At 40.6% G+C, this 19,088-nt stretch overlaps 1 protein-coding gene across 1 annotated transcript in view; it reads left to right on the top strand.

Moving 5' to 3' along the window:
* LOC130410075 (metalloproteinase inhibitor 4-like) overlaps positions 1 to 5,362 on the top strand; it is a 38,856-nt gene extending 33,494 nt beyond the window's left edge. The window contains exons 2-5 of the mRNA XM_056734489.1: positions 3,259 to 3,341; positions 3,541 to 3,646; positions 4,549 to 4,673; positions 5,007 to 5,362. Of these exons, the coding sequence (XP_056590467.1) occupies positions 3,259 to 3,341; positions 3,541 to 3,646; positions 4,549 to 4,673; positions 5,007 to 5,216 (524 nt within the window). The 3' untranslated portion in view covers positions 5,217 to 5,362. The remainder of the gene's footprint in view (positions 1 to 3,258; positions 3,342 to 3,540; positions 3,647 to 4,548; positions 4,674 to 5,006) is intronic.
* The last annotated feature ends 13,726 nt before the right edge of the window (positions 5,363 to 19,088 follow it).

The following is a 19,088-nucleotide window of genomic DNA, read 5'->3' as shown; positions in this document are numbered from 1 at the left end:
GTCTTTCTGTTAGGAGTGCTGATGAAAAAGTTCCTTAAAAAAGTGGTTTATTTTTTGGTTACTTTTGAGGACTCTAATAAATACGTTCTAAAATGGAAACATATTCAAGTGTTTGCTGGTTATTTGTTACATTTTCTATTGGCAGAATAAAACTGTTACACTTTAATAAAAAATGTGACGTTACACTTCGGCTTTGTGACTTTAGTGCTATACCGAAAGAAAAGAAAACGACCTGATTTTATCTGCTTTTTGATCATAGCAAACAAAAATGAAAATGATTATCTTAGAATAGAAGGTATGCTTTTTCTTGCATCACATAAAGAATCAATAGTTAAGTATGTGATCTTGTAGTCATGATTTTTTTATTTATTTCTTGACTGTTTCAATTGGACTCAGTCTTGACTTGGATTCAAACCTCTCTGGACTTGACTTGGACTCGGTCTTGAATCGGTCTCGACTTGTCCTGGTCTTGGACTCAACAACAGTGGACTTGACTACAGCCAAACCGAAGGGAATAGTGGTCGACCGATTATCGAATTGGCCGAATATCGGCGTCGATATTAAGGATTTAGCCGATAATCTATATCGATCATTTTCAAAGCCGATTTGCCGATAAAGTCATTTAATTTTGGAATGCGCTATTTGGCTCTGATGCAGCCAAGGATTTAGCGAGAGCAGTCGGAACACGTCAGTCTAGGGCTTTGCCTAGAGGAATGCACGCCCACTGCCCCTCTGATTTGTTGGGACTAAGTCACGAGTCCGGCCAATCAACGCGGCAGGCTGCGGAACAGAAAGATAATTTCACTATCGCATCGAAAGCGCTGCTTCGGGTTCATGCTCTCTGAGGTAAGACAGCATCAGACGTTGAAATAAATCACAATCCACTACACTGAAGATGCAAAACACTTCAATATAATTAGTGCCTGAATTTCGGAGCAGCTTTGCGGGTTTCCTGCAGGTTCCGCGGGATTTAGGCATTATTATCACGTAGATATAATTCACATCCATAGTATAACAATGATTTTGCTCGAGCAGCACACTGCACACGCGTTTCTTGTAATTGATCGAGCTGGCGTTTTGCACGTCATTTTAAGTGACGCCATTTAAAAAATACAAGCCATTTTAAAGCATAAAGAACTTGAATCGTCGGTCTTCAGTCAGAGGTTTACAAAATGTTCACAGAATTCTGCTGGGTGCTCCCTTTTCCTTTTTTTATTATTAATATGAGTGTTATGATTAAGATTTCTCAGTCAGAATTAAAAATGTTTTTTAAATGTTTGAGAGCCTGTGTTCTTAATTTCTATATAAATTTACGTTTTTACACCATATATATTGGTTTAAAATATCGGTTATCGGTCCAATTCGCATGGAAATAATCGGTATAGGCATGAAAAACGCATATCGGTCGACCTCTAGAAGGGAACACTGTATTTCAGTTGATTTGTCATGTATCTATAAAACCATGAGCAACTTCCAACACAAAAGATCATTGATGTCGAAAAAAGGTTCTTAAGAGATGGTTCTTTAAAGAACATTTTACTGAATGTTTCTTTGTGGCACGAGAAATGATTATATCACTTTCACTCACAGAACAGTGGTCGGGAACCTATGGCTCGTGAGTGACACTTCGCTCTTTTCAAAAATCTTATGGCTCGCCAGGTGTCTTACCTACAGATTTTCTAAAAGGCCATGTATTATAATATTTCTTTCTTTCTTGTTTTCTCTTGGTCACGCCATAACCATTTGTTTTCTTACGATCACGACTTAACAAAAGTTGTTTTATCTCGACATATGTCGAGGCGTAATTTTCACGGATTTTTGGACTCGAGTGCTGGTGCATAGCCTACACGTTGGTGTCTCTGCCGCCTAGTGATGCGCGGATGGCGGTTAAATCCGGGAGCGGTGCGGATGATCCGCGGGTCGGGTGGGTCGGGTAATCAAAAATACATTGAGATTAATTGCGGGTGGGTCGCAGGTGGATGGTATCATATACAATATTAACAGCATTTCTCTAAAAATACGAATGTGTTTGAAATGCATTTTTCATCAGGCGCTAATTTGCAGTAATTTAAAAGAAATGCGCGCGTGGCGGCGGTAGGGTATAGCCTAGTCTATTTCTCAAAGCAGAAATGGAGGCGAAACAGATCCGAGAGAAATGCAAAAAGGGAGAATTAAAAAGAAAATAAAGGTAGAAAACCGCGTGGGAGGGTTTTAGCGAAGTGTTAACAAGGATGAATCAAGTACTGGGTATGTAATATGCAACGACTGTGAGGCATGTATGTAAAATTAGATTTAAGTATTTATAGACAAAGACAGTGCTAAAAAATTGACGAGTAATTTAAATGACGATCGGGTCGGGTGCGGATATCTATATCAGAGAAAATTATACGTGCGGGCGGGTGGCGGATGGATAATTTATTTGAAACGGCGGATGCGGGTGACATTTTATCTTATCCGCGCATCTCTGCTGCCGCCACAATAACATAGCCTAGTCATTGCCCACAATGGACTTTATCGCCGAATTAAGAGGGAGCCTGTCTGGTCACCCATCGTATAATAAAAACAAGACCCGTAAATCCGTGGCCACAGTTTTGTAATTCGCTCTTTCAAGGAAAAAAACTTAGATTCTAAAACTGTTCCTACAGTTTACAAAACCGTGGTCTCGCATTAGTAAACTGTACCCACGAGTTTCTAATCTGTGGTCTCGGTTTTGTAAACCGTTCCCTCAATTATATTTAATCTGTACCCACATATTGATCCGTGCCCATGCTTTGGCAATCCGTTCACACATTTATGCAAACTGTACTCGTGGAATTATAGACTGTGTCACAAGAACAGAAGTCCATTAACATTAACGACTATACTGTTTCATTCCACATTAAATTATTAATTGTCATTATATGTCTACACACGCGCCCATTTAGGTTTAGGGCTTTTATATCTAAATAAGTTTGCAATATTTAATTATTTTTTGTAAATATGATATAAAAATGTTTTAATGCTTCGTGTTTAATATTAACAAAAAAACTGAGGTGCAAATAGTAAAGTTATCTGTCACCATTTGTATGTTCCAATAATCAAAAGAAAATACAGCTATTTTCGGTTAGTGTAAATAGTAAATCACTAAGAAATGCTGTTATATTCATTTTGTGTAAACAGAACCTACTGCTAATTAAACTTAGTGTAAAGCTGTTGCGTTATGTTCAAGAGGGTTCAAAACAGCATATCTGACAATTCTGACACTTTATTTTCCGTCAGTGATTTTAGGTGAGATAACCAGAGAGAATGAAGTTGTGGAAAATGAAGAGGACTTCATTCGGTATGAAATCAAAATAATCGAGGTGAGATGCTATTCTTGCACTTTCAAACATCTGTATATTTCAGAAGAACGAAAAAGCTTTTCATGGGACATTACTGCTTATGTTTAAATCAGAATCAGAATTAATGGAATAATGTTAAACAGGATAATGGTCTTAAACCTAAAGCATTAAACACCACAAATATAAATGTAGGTATAATAATGTATATTTTTATTTTTAGGAATTTAAGGGTTTTAACAAATCGAAGAGAATTCAGTATGTGTATACAAATCAAGATGAAGGCATGTGTGGCATCACACTGGAGAAGAGGCGATACCTGCTTTCAGGTAAAATCATTTAAACCTTTGCGTTTTACAATGAAATTAAATTTACCATGAAATCAAACTCTTTTCTGGACAAACTGTTTGTCATAGACCCATGAATGAGGTGTCAAATCTACAGACTTATTAAAGAGAGGTCTGTTATTAAACACTTGTAATAACCCTTGATTAGGGACTAATTCTCACTATCAACTAGTTGCTTATTTGCATGCATATTATTCGATTATTGACTGTTTATTCGCATTTATAAAGCACATATTCTGTATGACCATATTCTAATTCCCCAATCCTACCCAATACCTGAACCTAACACCTATTATACCATTTAATAAAAACCAAATTATGAGTTTATTGAGGCAAAAGTCATAGTTAATGGTTTGTTAATAGCGAGAATTTGACCTTAAAAGAAAGTGTTACCAAATTTTTATTGATTGAGTGTTCAATGTTAGTCAGGCGAAAAAAAATCCCATAGGTTTAACTATTGTATGAAATTTTTGCAGGGACAGACTGGAGAAAACTGGGACTTTCCCCCACCCTAGCAACCGTACAAACACATGAATAAGCCACCGCTTGAACCAACTACTTTCATACTATATAGTAGCTAGAATTCAGAATGGGGTTATGTAGACATTGGGCTGGGCTCTTTTATTTTGGTTGAAAAACCAGTTTGTAAGTATCACAATGATAACTGTCTTGCCACACCCTAGCAATTTATAAGAGTACCTTAGCAACCGTATAACAATATAAACAAGCCATATCCCAAATTCACAACATCGCACAGACTTTGTATTCTATCTTGAGCCCTTTAGCAGCTGCCCAGTGCCAAATTTTGCATTGCAAGCAGCACTCACATATAAACATCAGATATCAAGAAGAATGTATCATTTTGCTTTGTTTTCATTTTAAAGGATATCTGTATAAAAATGATGGGATCGAGGTAAATTTGTGTAACCTTGTCAAGCAATGGGATGGACTCTCCTTAACAAAGCAAGAAAACCTCAAACAAACATATAAGATGGGCTGTAACTGCACGGTAATGACATACAGCTTGCAAAACCTTGAAAAGGTTTACTTTGGTATTCACTTTTTTTCTACCAAAACTAGCCAACCTTGCCATGCAAGTCTTCATTAAAAAGAATGCAACATTATTTGTTAAGACAGATAGTTTCCCATAAATAACTATTCTGTCATGATTTGGTTTCAAGCTCTTCTAAAACTGTGATGTAGGCTTTGTAATTTGAAACACAAAAGTCAGAATATGACTGAAAAACTATTTCTATAACATAGGCTAGTCAAACACCTCACACTCATGTCAATGTCAAACTGTACATCAGATCAAACTCATGTCAAACTGTTATCTCCACAGATCTCTAGGTGTTCGGGCAGACAATGTTGTTCCCAATCTGAGAAGAAATGTATGTGGAATAAATCTCCACAGTCTCTGGAGTATGCCTGTCTGGAGGACAGTGACGGCATCTGTAGCTGGTACAGGGCAGGTTCAAAAGCTGATGAAGATGCAAAGTGCAAACCCAAAGGGTGGAGCATTTTCTCATTCTTAAAGAAGATATTTGTTTGATGCTGAGACTCACTATTCTTTACAAATGCTTATTCAGCTTGAGTCCATTTTTAACTTTGAAAGAGGAAAGACCCAATTCCTCCTCCTATGACTGTTTCCATAAGCAAATTAAACACCATTGTATGCCCAAAAAATGCCGTTTGTAACTTTTTTGCGGTAAAATATCCAAAAACCACTAGGCCAGGGTTATACATTTTGTTCATTTGAGTTCTTACAATATCTCAAATGTTTCCAACTAAAAAAAAATTCGTAAATCGTGAGAAAATGTAGTCGCCTGTCAACGGCGTCACATCCGCGTTACCAAAGAAACTAGATTCAAAACCCTCAACCTTCAGCGGAAGGCAGAAAAGGGACCAGAGACTTTTATATAATTGGCTGAGGTGTTGCACTTTCTCCAGACCTTGCATCTCCCTGATAACACAGTCTCTGGAGTTACACTCGATTTCTGCTTTTACTGCCCTAAAAACCAAGCAACTATCTTGTTTTGCGCAGTTGTTATGTTGCACAATTATTCTTTTTTTGCAGCTGGTTCTGTCAACGAAGACATTTTTACTAGACATAGATGCTGATCTTGCATGTGTTTTACTAGACAGGCGAGCAACTGTTTAGATTCCTTTACTGAAAGAAAATCTATGAGTATTATATCGATCAAGGTCTTACTGTTTGAATGTTTTTTTCTTAATTTAGCACGAGTGTCATGTATTTATTTACTGAACAAGCAGTAATCGTTTTAAGATCATCTGACGAAATAGTTATAAATTAATTAAGTCTAATTCATTTTAATGAAATAAAATTACACTGTAAAAAAATCCTGTAAAATTTACAGTAAATTACTGGCAGCAGCCACAGTACTATAATTGAATTTACAGGCATTTACTGTAATTGCAGAATACAGGAAACAACTGTAATTTTGAATAGCAACAGTATAATGCTGTATTTTTTAATTGCAAATTGCTTGATTTTAATTTACTGCATTTAGAAGAAATACATAAATCACTGTATATCCAGTATGTTTTGGATACTGGATATACAATGTTTAATTTTTTTTAATTGATACAAAAATACATTACAGACGAATTTTGTACCTTGTTGTACATGGAATATTTTTATTCAGTTACAACTTCATAGTAGCCAACATGGCTCTTTAAACAATGAATGTTTAAACAACACGTTAACCAACATAACCATCATGTAACAACATCGCAAAATGAGGCTCAAGTGAGTCTGTAAAACGGTCCACAAACAAACTCTAAGCAAATTACACAGAGTAACTTAAACTTAAAACCGCACTTATACAGAAATGTAAGACAACTAACGTTAGGGATGTCACGGTCAAGAAATTATCACACTGGTATTTGTAACGGGCCGTCTCACTCCCACCCTCCAACGGTCCTATTTCGGAGACAGTCCTGCTCTAACGACGAGGGTGTCGCTAACGTCTTTTGCTACAGCTCTCAGCTGACCTCCGTTACATATACTGTATATCTAGCTGGTTATGTACATTAATCACTTTACCGGGCTATCCTCCGTGAACATCGACTTACCGCAAGCTTTGGCGACTCGTTTTAATTGTGGCACTCAATTTAACGGATAACTGCATTTGCAAATTTGAATTACACCACAAAATAATCACGACCGTGTGTGGTATTCAACACTAAATTCCCATGAATCCCAACTGTCGAAGCATGTAACTTTTACCGTGTCTATGGCGGGCACGATGTTCAACATTAAAAAAACAACCGTCAACTTACTAATACAATGAACTGTAGCTCGTCACATACCGCCTTCGCTCCTGGCGTGTACAAAAACTCTAAATAACATGAACAACTTCTGTCCTCAGGTGCTATAACGACGGAGAATGTTTGAAATCTTACCGCGACGGCGCTGCTGAAACTCCTACGTTCCCAGCGGATGGAGGTTGAATCCGGGGTTACCAATATGAAACGCGAATGTACAGTTGTGTTCAAAATTATTCAACCCCCAATGCTGTAAATGGTTTTAAGGAAATAAAGGGTACATTTGTAATTGTATTCAGAATGAAATCCTACAAGGACTTCTTAAAGAACCATATGCAACTAAAATGACATCAATTAGTTTTGTAATACAGTAGTAAATGTTTCTTTTGTGAATTCTTCATTGACATAATTATTCAACCCCTTAAAGACTACCACTCTGAAGAACAGAGGTTCAATGAAGTGTTTTCAATCAGGTATTGAAAACACCTGTGGATATCAGGGAGCAGCAATAAAGCCTAATAAGCACCAATTAGGCAGCTTTAAAATGACTGTGATACTCAGCTCCTTCTAGACATTTACTGGTGTGGTTACAAACATGGTGAGGTCACGAGAATGGTCCAGGAAGACAAGAGAACAGGTGATTACTCTTCACAGGAAGGGCAATGGCTATAGGAAGATTGCAAAGATGTTAAACATACCAAGAGACACCATAGGAAGCATCATTCGCAAATTCAAAGAAAAGGGCACTGTTGAAACGCTACCTGGTCGTGGCAGAAAGAAGATGTTGACTTCGACTGCTGTGCGCTACCTGAAGCGTAGAGTGGAGAAAAGTCCCTGTGTGACTGCTGAGGAACTGAGAAAAGATTTGTCAGATATGGGTACTGAAGTTTCTGCTCAGACAATACGGCGCACCCTGCGTAATGAAGGCCTCCTTGCCAGAACTCCCAGGCGCACCCCCTTGCTGTCCCCAAAGAATAAGAAGAGTCGACTGCAGTATGCCAAAAGTCATGTGTTTGGGCCCATGGATCAACGCTATGTTTGGAGGAGGAAGAACAAGGCCTATGAAGAAAAGAACACCTTGCCTACTGTGAAGCATGGAGGGGGGTCAATCATGCTTTGGGGCTGTTTTGCTTCTGCAGGTACTGGGAAGCTTCAGCGTGTGCAAGGTACCATGAATTCTCTTCAGTACCAGGAGATATTGGATGACAATGTGATGCAGTCCGTCACAAACCTGAGGCTTGGAAGACGTTGGACCTTTCAACAGGACAATGATCCCAAGCATACCTCCAAGTCCACTAGAGCATGGTTGCAGATTAAAGGCTGGAACATTTTGAAGTGGCCATCACAGTCACCAGACTTAAATCTGATTGAGAACCTCTGGTGGGACTTAAAGAAAGCAGTTGCAGTGCGCAAGCCTAAGAATGTGACTGAACTGGAGGCTTTTGGCCATGATGAATGGGCGAAGATACCCGTAGATCGCTGCAAGACACTTGTGTCAAGCTATGCTTCACGTTTAAAAGCTGTTATAACTGTAAAAGGATGTTGTTCTAAGTACTAAGATTGAATGTCACTTGGGGTTGAATAAAACTGATAATGATGTGAGCTCAGAAAAGACATTTGTGGTTATTTCATTATAAATGTTATGTTATATTTGTCTGACCTACACGTGCCTCTTTGATTTAATTGTAAGCAGGATGACTGAATGATCATAATCAATGTTAAACCGACCAAAAAAATCAATTTCAGTGGGGGTTGAATAATTTTGAACACCACTGTAGATACCTCTATATAACATTACCGTTATGATAGTTACCAAATATGGAAAAAAAACGTAATAAGTCAATCGCTCATGTGAATCACTCATTTTTTCATGCACATCTGATTTATTATTAGTGGTGGAGTTTAAGACAACACTTCCCATTATTCTACGCTCCTTCAAAGCGTCATCAAGCTACGCCGTTGTTGTTGTTTTGTCATATCTGTTTTAAATGTGTGCACTCTAGCGGCGGATTTTACAAATTGCGCCTTTGAATGGATAAAACAGGATATTATGAACGGCCGTGACTGGGTTGCAAAACACCAGAGACATGGCTAAAATTAAGTATTGCAAAATGTTTTTATCTTTCTATGATGTTGTTAATGTAAAGTATGACTCCAAGGATATCAAAACTATTTAAAAATTGTACTTAAAATAAAAGTATAGACAGTGAGAGAAAATGTACCTTAATTAAAAGTATGTGGGCAAAAATGTACTTAAATGAAAGTACAAAAGTACTACATTAAATTGTACTGAAGTATTACAAATGTAAAAGTAACAGGAAGAATGAAACGATTTCATCAAGCATTTATTCTTCCAATATTAAGTGAATGAACATTGACTGTGAGACAAAGAATAATACATTTCATCTTGTAGGAATCCTTACTATACGTCACTAATGGAAAATAACTTGTTAAGACAGCTCTTCAACCCTGCTCCTAGGGACCCACTGTCCAGCCAGGGGTGGATTCCAATTTTCTTAGACACGCCCTCGCAAACTTCCCTCTGCACTTCCCCTCGGGGAATACCGACCACCATTTTGAAGTGCGTTATGAAGTGAACGAGGGATTTTTTTAAGGCCAGACCCTCAATCTCCCGATTTTGACGAAGTGAGCAAAACTACTTCATATAAGCAACTTTATATCCCACAATTCAACAGCAGAACACTAAACTGTAGTGCATGGTATATTCATTTTATTTTTGAATAAACGCATAATACTGTAGATTATATTAATTATGTTGAGATTTAATTGCATAATATTTTAATAACTAGCTTAGCCTATGTTTACAGTCAAACTTTATACCATTGATGTTTTGAATGTAACTTTCCTCCACATTATACAGATATGTTTCTATATTTCCTACAACTGAAATGTACATAGAATGGTGCATAAAACAAATTCATAAGTGAATGTGGGATTATTTAATAATTCAGCTTCAAAGTGAATACCAAGTGGTCAAGGGCTTAGTGTGTTCCATTTAAACCTTATTCACAAGTTCAACCAGTAGTGGGCACTCGTGCAATGTTATCAATGATGCACTCACTGAAACAATGTGATTTTCCGGGGTTGGGAGTAAACACACCTCTGTGTTTGGTGGGAGAAAGGCAGCAGCAGCACTCACTGTGTTATCTATCAATGGAGTTTGTGTGAAAAAGAAGAGACTTTTGGAAGTTAGGCCAAATTCTTTTTTCTCTTTTCTTTCTGTGGCTCTGCTGGGGTTCTGTATATGTTTTTCATTATATACTTAATCCTCCGCTAGCAAATTTTCTCTCGCTCTTCTATGTTCTTACCGTCTCTGCCTCCCCTCCGGTCTGCCGTAATTTTCTTTAACTCTCGCCAATAAGCTGCTGACGTAGGTTAATAACTAATGAATTATTCCACTGATCCATGACGCCGGGGAGGTAAATTCATGCAGATGTAATAATAACATTACATTTTAATGGTTGTATCCTCCTGACCCTACAAAATATGATAGAAAACCAATATGTTATACATGCTTTCAAAAAACTTCTTGGTATTTGTTGAGGGCCCTCTGGGCCCTAAGCAGAACTTAAATGCAAAGAAGGGCTGTAATATTGATTATTGTGACTGTTATCAATCACAGTGTTGTCTAGGGTACAGAAGCCACTTCCGTTTCACGTTAGTGTGTCCCTGTGTATGCATATTGTTTTGCTGCGCACTAAAATAGATATACTTTCCATAACAAAAACGTTACAGAAAATTATGTTAACAGTGTCCCAGTATATAGTGAGCTAGGGTGCTTACCGCTCCGACTTCATGTACACAATATACTCACTAAATCCTTGGTGTTTCGAGTCTGACCGGTGGGCGTGGCATGTTGGATCAAAATAGGCAGTAGATTAGATAGGTTTGCCCTACGACTGGAAAGCTAAAGGAACATTGAGTTACCACTTGTTATGTAAACATTTGGGATTGCTGCTGCTATCAAAGCAGGGACCCAATGCATATCAGTTACGAGTCTTTATCACCTCCAGCTGAAGGGGATTGGTGTGATCCCTGGTGAAACGTCCTTGGGTGTTGAGTCTTCGTCACAGTCCAACTGATGTAAGGTCACTGGGCAGGGTAAAGCCTGAGTGGTGACCGTGAGCAATGGTTTGTTGTGCTGAGGGGTGTTATCCAAGTGTCCATCCGACTGCTGATGTGAACTCCTGTGGTCAGACTAAGTAGCCGAGAAAATATATTTCTTCCTCGAGCTGGGAGAGGTCAAGGACCTCAACAGTGGTGATCCGTGCCTCCTCTTCAGGGGAAACGTCTCGGGTTACTTGGCTGTAACCCTGTTCCCTGAAAAAGCGGGAACGAGATGCTGCGTTTGGGCGAACAGTCTTTGTTCGACCGGTTGTGAAGCACGTGTGTCAAACACGCCAAAAATTATTTTGGCTTTAAATAACCTCGGCAGGTGACGTGGCTAATTACATCCGCACCTGCCGGTTATAAATATGCGTGAATGCGGACGCGTCACCAGGTTCCAACTTTGTCTGAAAGGACGTCCGGGCACGCCTACAGTGCGGCATTGAGGCGCAGCATCTCGTTCCCACTTTTTCAGGGAAGACGTTCCCTATCAAAAGCTGCACTCGATGCTGCGTTTCAAACGCTATGGGAATGAGAATACCTACGCCGGCGTACTGGAAGTGTCTGGACCCCCCAAGGTTGTGTAACGTGTGTGCACAATCCGAGAGGAGGCCTCAAGCACGACTCTGGGATGTAGACTCCAGGCAGGACACGTGAGCCAGGAGTGGCATGGTCATCCAGACTATAAAATCGAACAAATGTGTCACACACTTGCTGCAAGGGGACTCCTCTTGCTAAGGCCATAGAAGAAGAAACCCCCATTGTGGAATGAGCTCTGACTCCTAGAGGTGAAGCTTGACCGATAGCATCCCTCACCCAATGTGACATTGATTGCTTGGTAGCAGCACCCCTTTGTTGCGGCCCCCATAGCATATAAAAAGTTGCTCTGATTTACGCCACTGGCTCGTGCGGTGGACGTAAGTCTGAAGAGCACGTACTGGACACAGTAGGTGTAATCGTTCCTGCTCCGACGTCGTGAACGTCGGAGGGCAAAAGCCTCAAGAATAACCGGATGCACGGTAGAGAACGGTTCTTTAGGAAGATAACTCGGGTGAGGATGCAGAATAGCTTTGACCATCCCAGGGGCAAAATTTAAACAGGACGGCGAGGTTGAGAGCGCCTGCAAATCTCTGATTCTCTTAAGAGAGGTGATTGCCATTAGAAAAACCATTTTTAAGGTCAGAAGCCTGACAGGCGCTGATTCCATAGGTTCGAAGGGGGTGCTTACTAGACCCTCGAGCACTGTCACAAAGTCCCATGGAGGGACTGTCCTTCTAGAAGGAGGCATCAGTCGTCTCGCTCCTCAAATAAAGCGGACAACTAAAGCATGCTTTCCCACAGTAACCCCTTGAATCAGGGTGTGGCAGGCCGAAATGGCAGCCACGTAAACCCTGAGAGTACCAGGGCTTATCCCTGAGGACAGTTTCTCTTGCAGAAATTCCAACACTGAAACTATCTGACAGTGAATTTGGTCTGCATGGTGCGCAAGGCACCATCTCTCAAAAACTCTCCATCTAAGGGCGTAGCACCTTCTAGTGGAGGGAGCCCTAGCTAGAGAAGTAGAGGGGACATTGTGCTGTCTCCTGTGTAGCAAAGAGGTCCACCTCTGCTTCGTAAAATCTTTCCCAGATTTGTTTGACTACTTCGGGGTGACTACTTACTTGTTTGACTACTTCCCACATTCATATGCCCCGGGATGTGAATTGCTCTGATGGACAGAAATTTGCCCTCTGTCCAGGGCAGAATCTGCTGGGCCAATTTGTTCAGGTGGCGCGACCACAGTCCGCACTGGTGATTTATGTACGAGACTACTGAAGTGTTGTCCACCCGCACTAGGACATGGTAGCCTCGCAACTGCCGGAGGAAGTATTTCAGGGCCCGAAATACAGCCATCATTTCGAGGCAATTGATGTGCCAATTGAGAAGATGACCTCTCCAGATCCCTTGGGCTGGACGGCCATTTAAGACCGCACCCCAACCCGTGAGGGCGGAGTCTGTCGTTAGCATCTTGCGACGACAACACGGACCGAGAGTGGGACCTAAAGTCAGAAATCGAGGTCTGAACCACATAGAAAGGGTGCGAAGCCCCTGGTGTGTCATCCTTATATGCCTCTGGGGGTTGGCCCTTGGATGAAACCCCTTGGCTCTGAGCCACAACTGAAATGGTCTCATATGCAGGAGGCCCGGAGGCATCACAGTGGAAGCCACCGCCATGAGACCTAGAACTCTCTGAAAGTACCGAAGAGGAGCCTCTAGTTTCTCTTGGAACTTTGGGCACCCCTCCCCGGGGGGGCACACCCCCACGGTCCCGGGCACACATGTCTTTAGAAGAGATAAAGTGGCTCAGGTCAGGTCTTCCCGAGGTGGCCTGAGGGGCACGGTGGGCCGCTCCCCTGCCTCTGCGAGGGGGGGGGGGGCGCGACTCGCCACACTCTCCCTGGGGACCTCACGCCTCAGGTAGACAGGACCCACCCAAGACTGTATGCCTGGCCGGGACTGGGGAACTGATCCAGAGTGGGTGGGTGACTCTCCAGACGCTTGAGCATGGCGGGGTAGATATTTGACGAAAGCCTCCTCATGTCGTCTCGCCTCCCGGAACCTGGTGACAACAGTGTTAACCGCATCTCCAAACAGTCCAGAAGGCGAGATCGAGGCATCAAGGAGAAAGGCTATGTCCTTGATGCACGTGAGGTTCAACAACAGGTGCCCTTCTGCAGTAACCAAATCAGCCATGGAACGGCCGATGGCACGGGCCGTCTGCTTGGTTGCACGGAGAGACAAATCTGTGGCGCAGCGTAAGTCTGAAAACGCTGCTTTGTCAATAACCCCGCCAGTGCTGACATCGTCCAGTAGGTCAGCCTGGTACGCCTGCAGAACTGCCATGGTGTGCAGAGCAGCACCAGCCTGACCTGCTGCCTGAAAAGCCTCTTCCACCAGCGCAGATGTGACTCTGCAAGGCTTGGTGGGAAGAGAAGGCTTTTTCAGGGATGACTATGTCCCATGGGAGAGATAGTTCGCCATGTATTCCCGTGTCTTCGCACCAACGATGGTCGAATAAATCAACGTCGATGGCACAAAAACACGGGAGGAGTGAGGTTTCTGCCATGAGCGAGATAGCTCGCCGTGGAGATCCTCAAAGAAAGGGAGAGCCCGATTATGGGGCTCCTCCCTCTGGCCACCCGACAGATATCTGTCGTCAAGCTTTGAACACTTCGGGGCCTCTTGTTCCTGCGGCCAGTCGAGTGGAGCCTGTCACCTGCTTAGATCCTCTCACAGGGAGGAACACATCTCCGAAAAAAGACTGTACTCCCATAGCGTTTGAAACGCAGCATCGAGTATAGCTTTTGATAGGGAACAGGAATTCGAAATACGTGTTGTGTGAACCTACCTCAAGTGAACCTTTTTGCATCACGCATCATGTCAAAATACGTGCCTGCAGCAGACCGTCGATAGGGTTTACGATAAAAGAGACGCTCTCATTCAGAAGACACTTCATTAACAATTAACTCTGATTACACGAGACTCTAGCAAACGCAAGTGTCTCTGTTTTAAATAAAACTTTCAACTCGTCTGCAGCAGGCACTTATTTTGACATGACGAGCTAAATACATTACATGTTTTACCGAGCTTCGCATTACTGCTTCCCTTGAAGAGGAGTCATGGATCGCCACTGGTGAGAAAACATTACAGTACAAAGTGAATTACATTACTACAATAACGAACATCTTCAAGTACCTGCTCTCTGTCCGCCATTGTCCTGCTGCCTACACATCACACATGAGCATGCTGATGACGTGTCTGCTTGACAAAAAAATGTTTCTGGACAGGATTGCCTACTCAGCCTTTAATTGACACCACAGCCCTGCTTGCCCGACAAGAACTTGCAGTCCACGGTCGCTATGAAAACGCTAGCTCAGACAATAAGGGTCACTACAGAGAATATCTTGAATATCAGGCAAAACATGATGAGTTGCTGGAGATGCATTTGCAGAGAAACACTGTGTTTTCCGGATCATCAAATCGTATTCAGAATGATCTAATTCACTATATCACCTCTGTCATTTCCCTAACTTTTAAAAATGAAATCAATGCTGCTTTCTTTTTTGCATGGCAAGTAGACGAAACAACAGATATAACAACAAGCTCAACTGTCAATTTCTGTGCAATATGTTGATGGAAATGCAGCAATTCAAGAGAGATTTATTGGATTTTTTAACGTGTCTGGCAGACGTGATGAACAATCTGTGTATGAGAAGGCACCGATCTGGACATGGCTATGCCAGAACTTTTTTAACTAATGTGTCTTGGTGCTACAATGGTAGTGACATCTGCACAAGTGGTAAGGAGTTTTCATGCATAAAACAGGTGGAGCCACAGAAATATACAGTAAAAAAAACCTCTGTAAAATTACATGATACACCGATTCATTTAGTAATAAACTGTAAACCCGTTTTCATTCTACATGTTCTGAATTTCTGTAATTTTACAGTTTTTACCATATTTCAAAAATAAACTGTAAAAAATGTAATCTTGTTAAAAAAAATCTGTCAGCTGGGCACAGCTGGGGTGCCAGAAATAAACAGGAAAATAACGGTTTTCCCCTTTAAAATTACACATTTGTCCATTGTTTTTCTTGTAAATTTGCTCTTTTTTGGGGTCCCTTTGGCAAAAATGCACTCCACACACCAGACTAAAAATACTGTGTCCCACACACCCACACCAGTGTCCCAGACAAACAGGATTCTAACTTTCCTGGTATTAGGCCTGGCCCCATATAATTACTAATGTTAATGTTAATGTTATTCAACAAAGAATAAAAAAATTTACAAAACTCCAATAAATTACAGACTGTATTATACTTCACAACACACGGCATTATACATAATTGTATTCTAGTCAGGGGAGTAAATTGTATTAATTGCATTTAACGTTATTATTATTAACATTATATAGGTTTTGTTATTTATGACTAGCCATTTTGAGTCTCAGCTTTTAAACAAAAGAAACCGTATTCTTCTATCTTCATTTATCACTCCGTTGATGTGGGTAGGTTTCTTCAAGAATGCATCAGTTTGAATTAACAGCTGAGATGATTAACGTTTTTTGACAAAGATTCCACCCAGATTCCACTCATTCCAATCATTAAAAACCTCTTAAACATATACGTCCTAGGTTCTGGGATTCTGTACTTTTTCCCATAGGTGTGTAATAGCGCCACGAGCTGTAAAACAGTACAAACACTGATTGCCATAATAACTCGTCTTTGGCGGGGAATCGTCAAATCGTTTTTTTTAAATGACGAGATAACTCTAAAGAAGCAACAAGAGCAGAGGTAAAAGAAATTACAGATTTGACAGATAACAGTGTCTTGTGCAACGCAAGGTGAATGGCTACTTGCGTCCACCAGCAACTTTTCTATGCACTGCTTAACAAGAAACGGACGTATTGGCTATAGTTTATCATTACACAGACGGTGAAATATTTATGTGCATATTTATGGTAGATGGAGATACATACAAGCTGTCTATCAGTGCTTTGGATCATGTTCTTGGTGAAAGCGCGTTTCAGTGAACATAATTCAAAGTTGGCAGCAGAAAGTAAGAGCTCGCTCTTTAGTGTTGTTATAATGATGCAATGGTTTTGCTAGACACAAAGCTCTACTGTCCAGTTCCCCATAGTTTTGTCCGTCACTTTTTCTCCAAGCCTGCTTTTCAAACATAGCAAGCATATTTGGCCCATATGTGAAAATCATTAATCAGTTCTGGCCTAGCTATGGCATGATTAAATATATATTTGCGCCATAATCGTTTTTCCATAACTTTAAAAATGGCAGGAATGTTCAATTGGTTCACATCTTGTTTGGGGGTATATGGCCCAGATGACAACGAACACACGAGAAACACATATGTTAAAGTCATGACACGGTGGAAAACATCAACTTGTGGGTGATATTTGGATTGTACTTTCTCGCAAAAATCAAGTGCATCCTGCAGTCCACACAGCACCTTTATCTTCCTTCATCATAACTTTTTGTGTTTAGGTAAGTGATGTTATTTTATTGAACTATGTAGCAATTTGTGTCAGGATTGCGTTTGATTTAGGATTTTATAAATTGTTTCATTGATAAAGCTTTAAATTTGCAAAAAAATCTGCAGTTTCCTCAAAGATAATGGTTTAATGATGAAATAACGCTCATTAGAAAAATCTGTCTAAAAATGGACTCTCCACACTCCGGACAAATCAAACTAGGCTCAAATTTACTCATAACATTTTTACAGTAACACTTTCTTTCTTTTAATTGTTGTTTCAGTTTCCTATGTGAAGGCCTTGCCAACAAATTATCCAAAATGCAGCATCAAGAGTGGTCTTCAATGAACCGAAGCGAGCACACGTCACTCCGCTCTTCATTAAGCTACATTGGCTCCCTATAGTCGCTCGCATCAAATTCAAGACTCCGCTCCTGGCCTACATGACCATCACTGGTTTGGTTCCCCATTATTTAAATTCAATTATGCAGACTTATGTACCCGCCAGATCCTTATGCTCTGCAAACGACGTCTTGTGGTGCCATCCCAAAAAGGTAAAAACTCGCTGTCAAGAACCTTCTCTGGAACGGTTCCACATTTGTGGAATGATCTGCCTGCTGCTACAAGATCAGCAGATTCTGTCGCCATCTTTAAGAATCGATTAAAACAGATCTCTTCCATCTTCACCTGACGGATCATTTCTGATTTCTATATCTTTTCAGCAATATCTAATAAAAATGCAAATTAATAAAGAGTACCTGTAGATATTTGAATACATGTAACATGACAAAAGCAAATGATTTTGGATACATTTGTGTAGTTGAATGTTTGATTTTCTAGAGGGTTAAAATGTTTAAGTCCTCTTTGTTGTCATTTTTACTGTATTGTATTTTATGTTGGTGTAAAAAAAATTTCAACAACATTATTCCATGAAATAAATAAGCCAATCCATCAAGACAAATGCTACACACATAACTATATTATATTACACTGTACAGCATCTTAACATGATGTGTTGCTTGCTTCTTACACCATAGGCTATATACCTCCACATGCCTTTTAGAAAGTCTGAAATGAATTGGAAAGTCAGAAGGACTGTACAAATTGACCACTTCTTCAAAAAAATTACGAATTCTAGGGACGTTCCTAGCAAAAAGGCAAACATTTGTTATTAGGGCCACTGTCTTAAAAGCAAATTTAAATACTTGTAATAATAGATAAAAGGATTTTCCTCATCTTCATGTGAAAATATAGTTTTTTTTTCAATTGCATCTGCTTTGTCCGCGATACGTTTACAGGAACACAAAAAAGTGTCCTACTCTCGTCTTCATTTCAGGCGAGCAAAGACGCATCTCAAACGAGCCTTCTGTACGTTCAGAGCGCCGCCGTAGTGAGCGTCAAAAATCGCTCTGGTCGCCCCGCCAACAACGCAGTAGAAAAAGTCTTGGGTGCGCTGACGCTCTGACGTAAATCAAAATCTTATATTGCATTTAAAGGGACCGCAAAGCAAACAAGCCTGTTGATCTTGTTCAGACTGACCATGAAATTGATCGGTGGAAATAACTTTATTGTAGTTACACGTTTGCTAACGAAATAATATTCTGCAGCAGTAACACTGGGGCTAAAGTTAGCAAGGGAATTCCCGCTTATTTACAGAAAATGTAAAACGTTAATAAACATAATTAGCAACTCACCAGGAACCTTTGTCCCGCATTTTTTATTTATTTGTGTCATTGTACGCAAACAGGGACTCGTCGTGTATGAGTGGGAAATCCGCCACAGCAATAATTAATCTCTCCTCTATTTTGTTTTGGAACAATTGTGGTCGGAACCACAGTAAGTTAATTATAGGCCTGCGTTCTCTGGAATCCTATCGGTAGACTTCTACTTTCCAATTGGTTGCAGCCGAACCGCGTCATAGCTCATTACCATAAAGCTCTCCTTTACGCCGTCAACGGCCAAGACGCGCCGCACTGCTCCTC

Source organism: Triplophysa dalaica, chromosome 21 (assembly GCF_015846415.1).
Source record: "Triplophysa dalaica isolate WHDGS20190420 chromosome 21, ASM1584641v1, whole genome shotgun sequence".
NCBI lineage: Eukaryota > Metazoa > Chordata > Actinopteri > Cypriniformes > Nemacheilidae > Triplophysa > Triplophysa dalaica.
The sequence above is the reverse complement of the archived record's forward strand: the minus strand, read 5'-3'. Positions and strand labels throughout refer to the sequence as shown.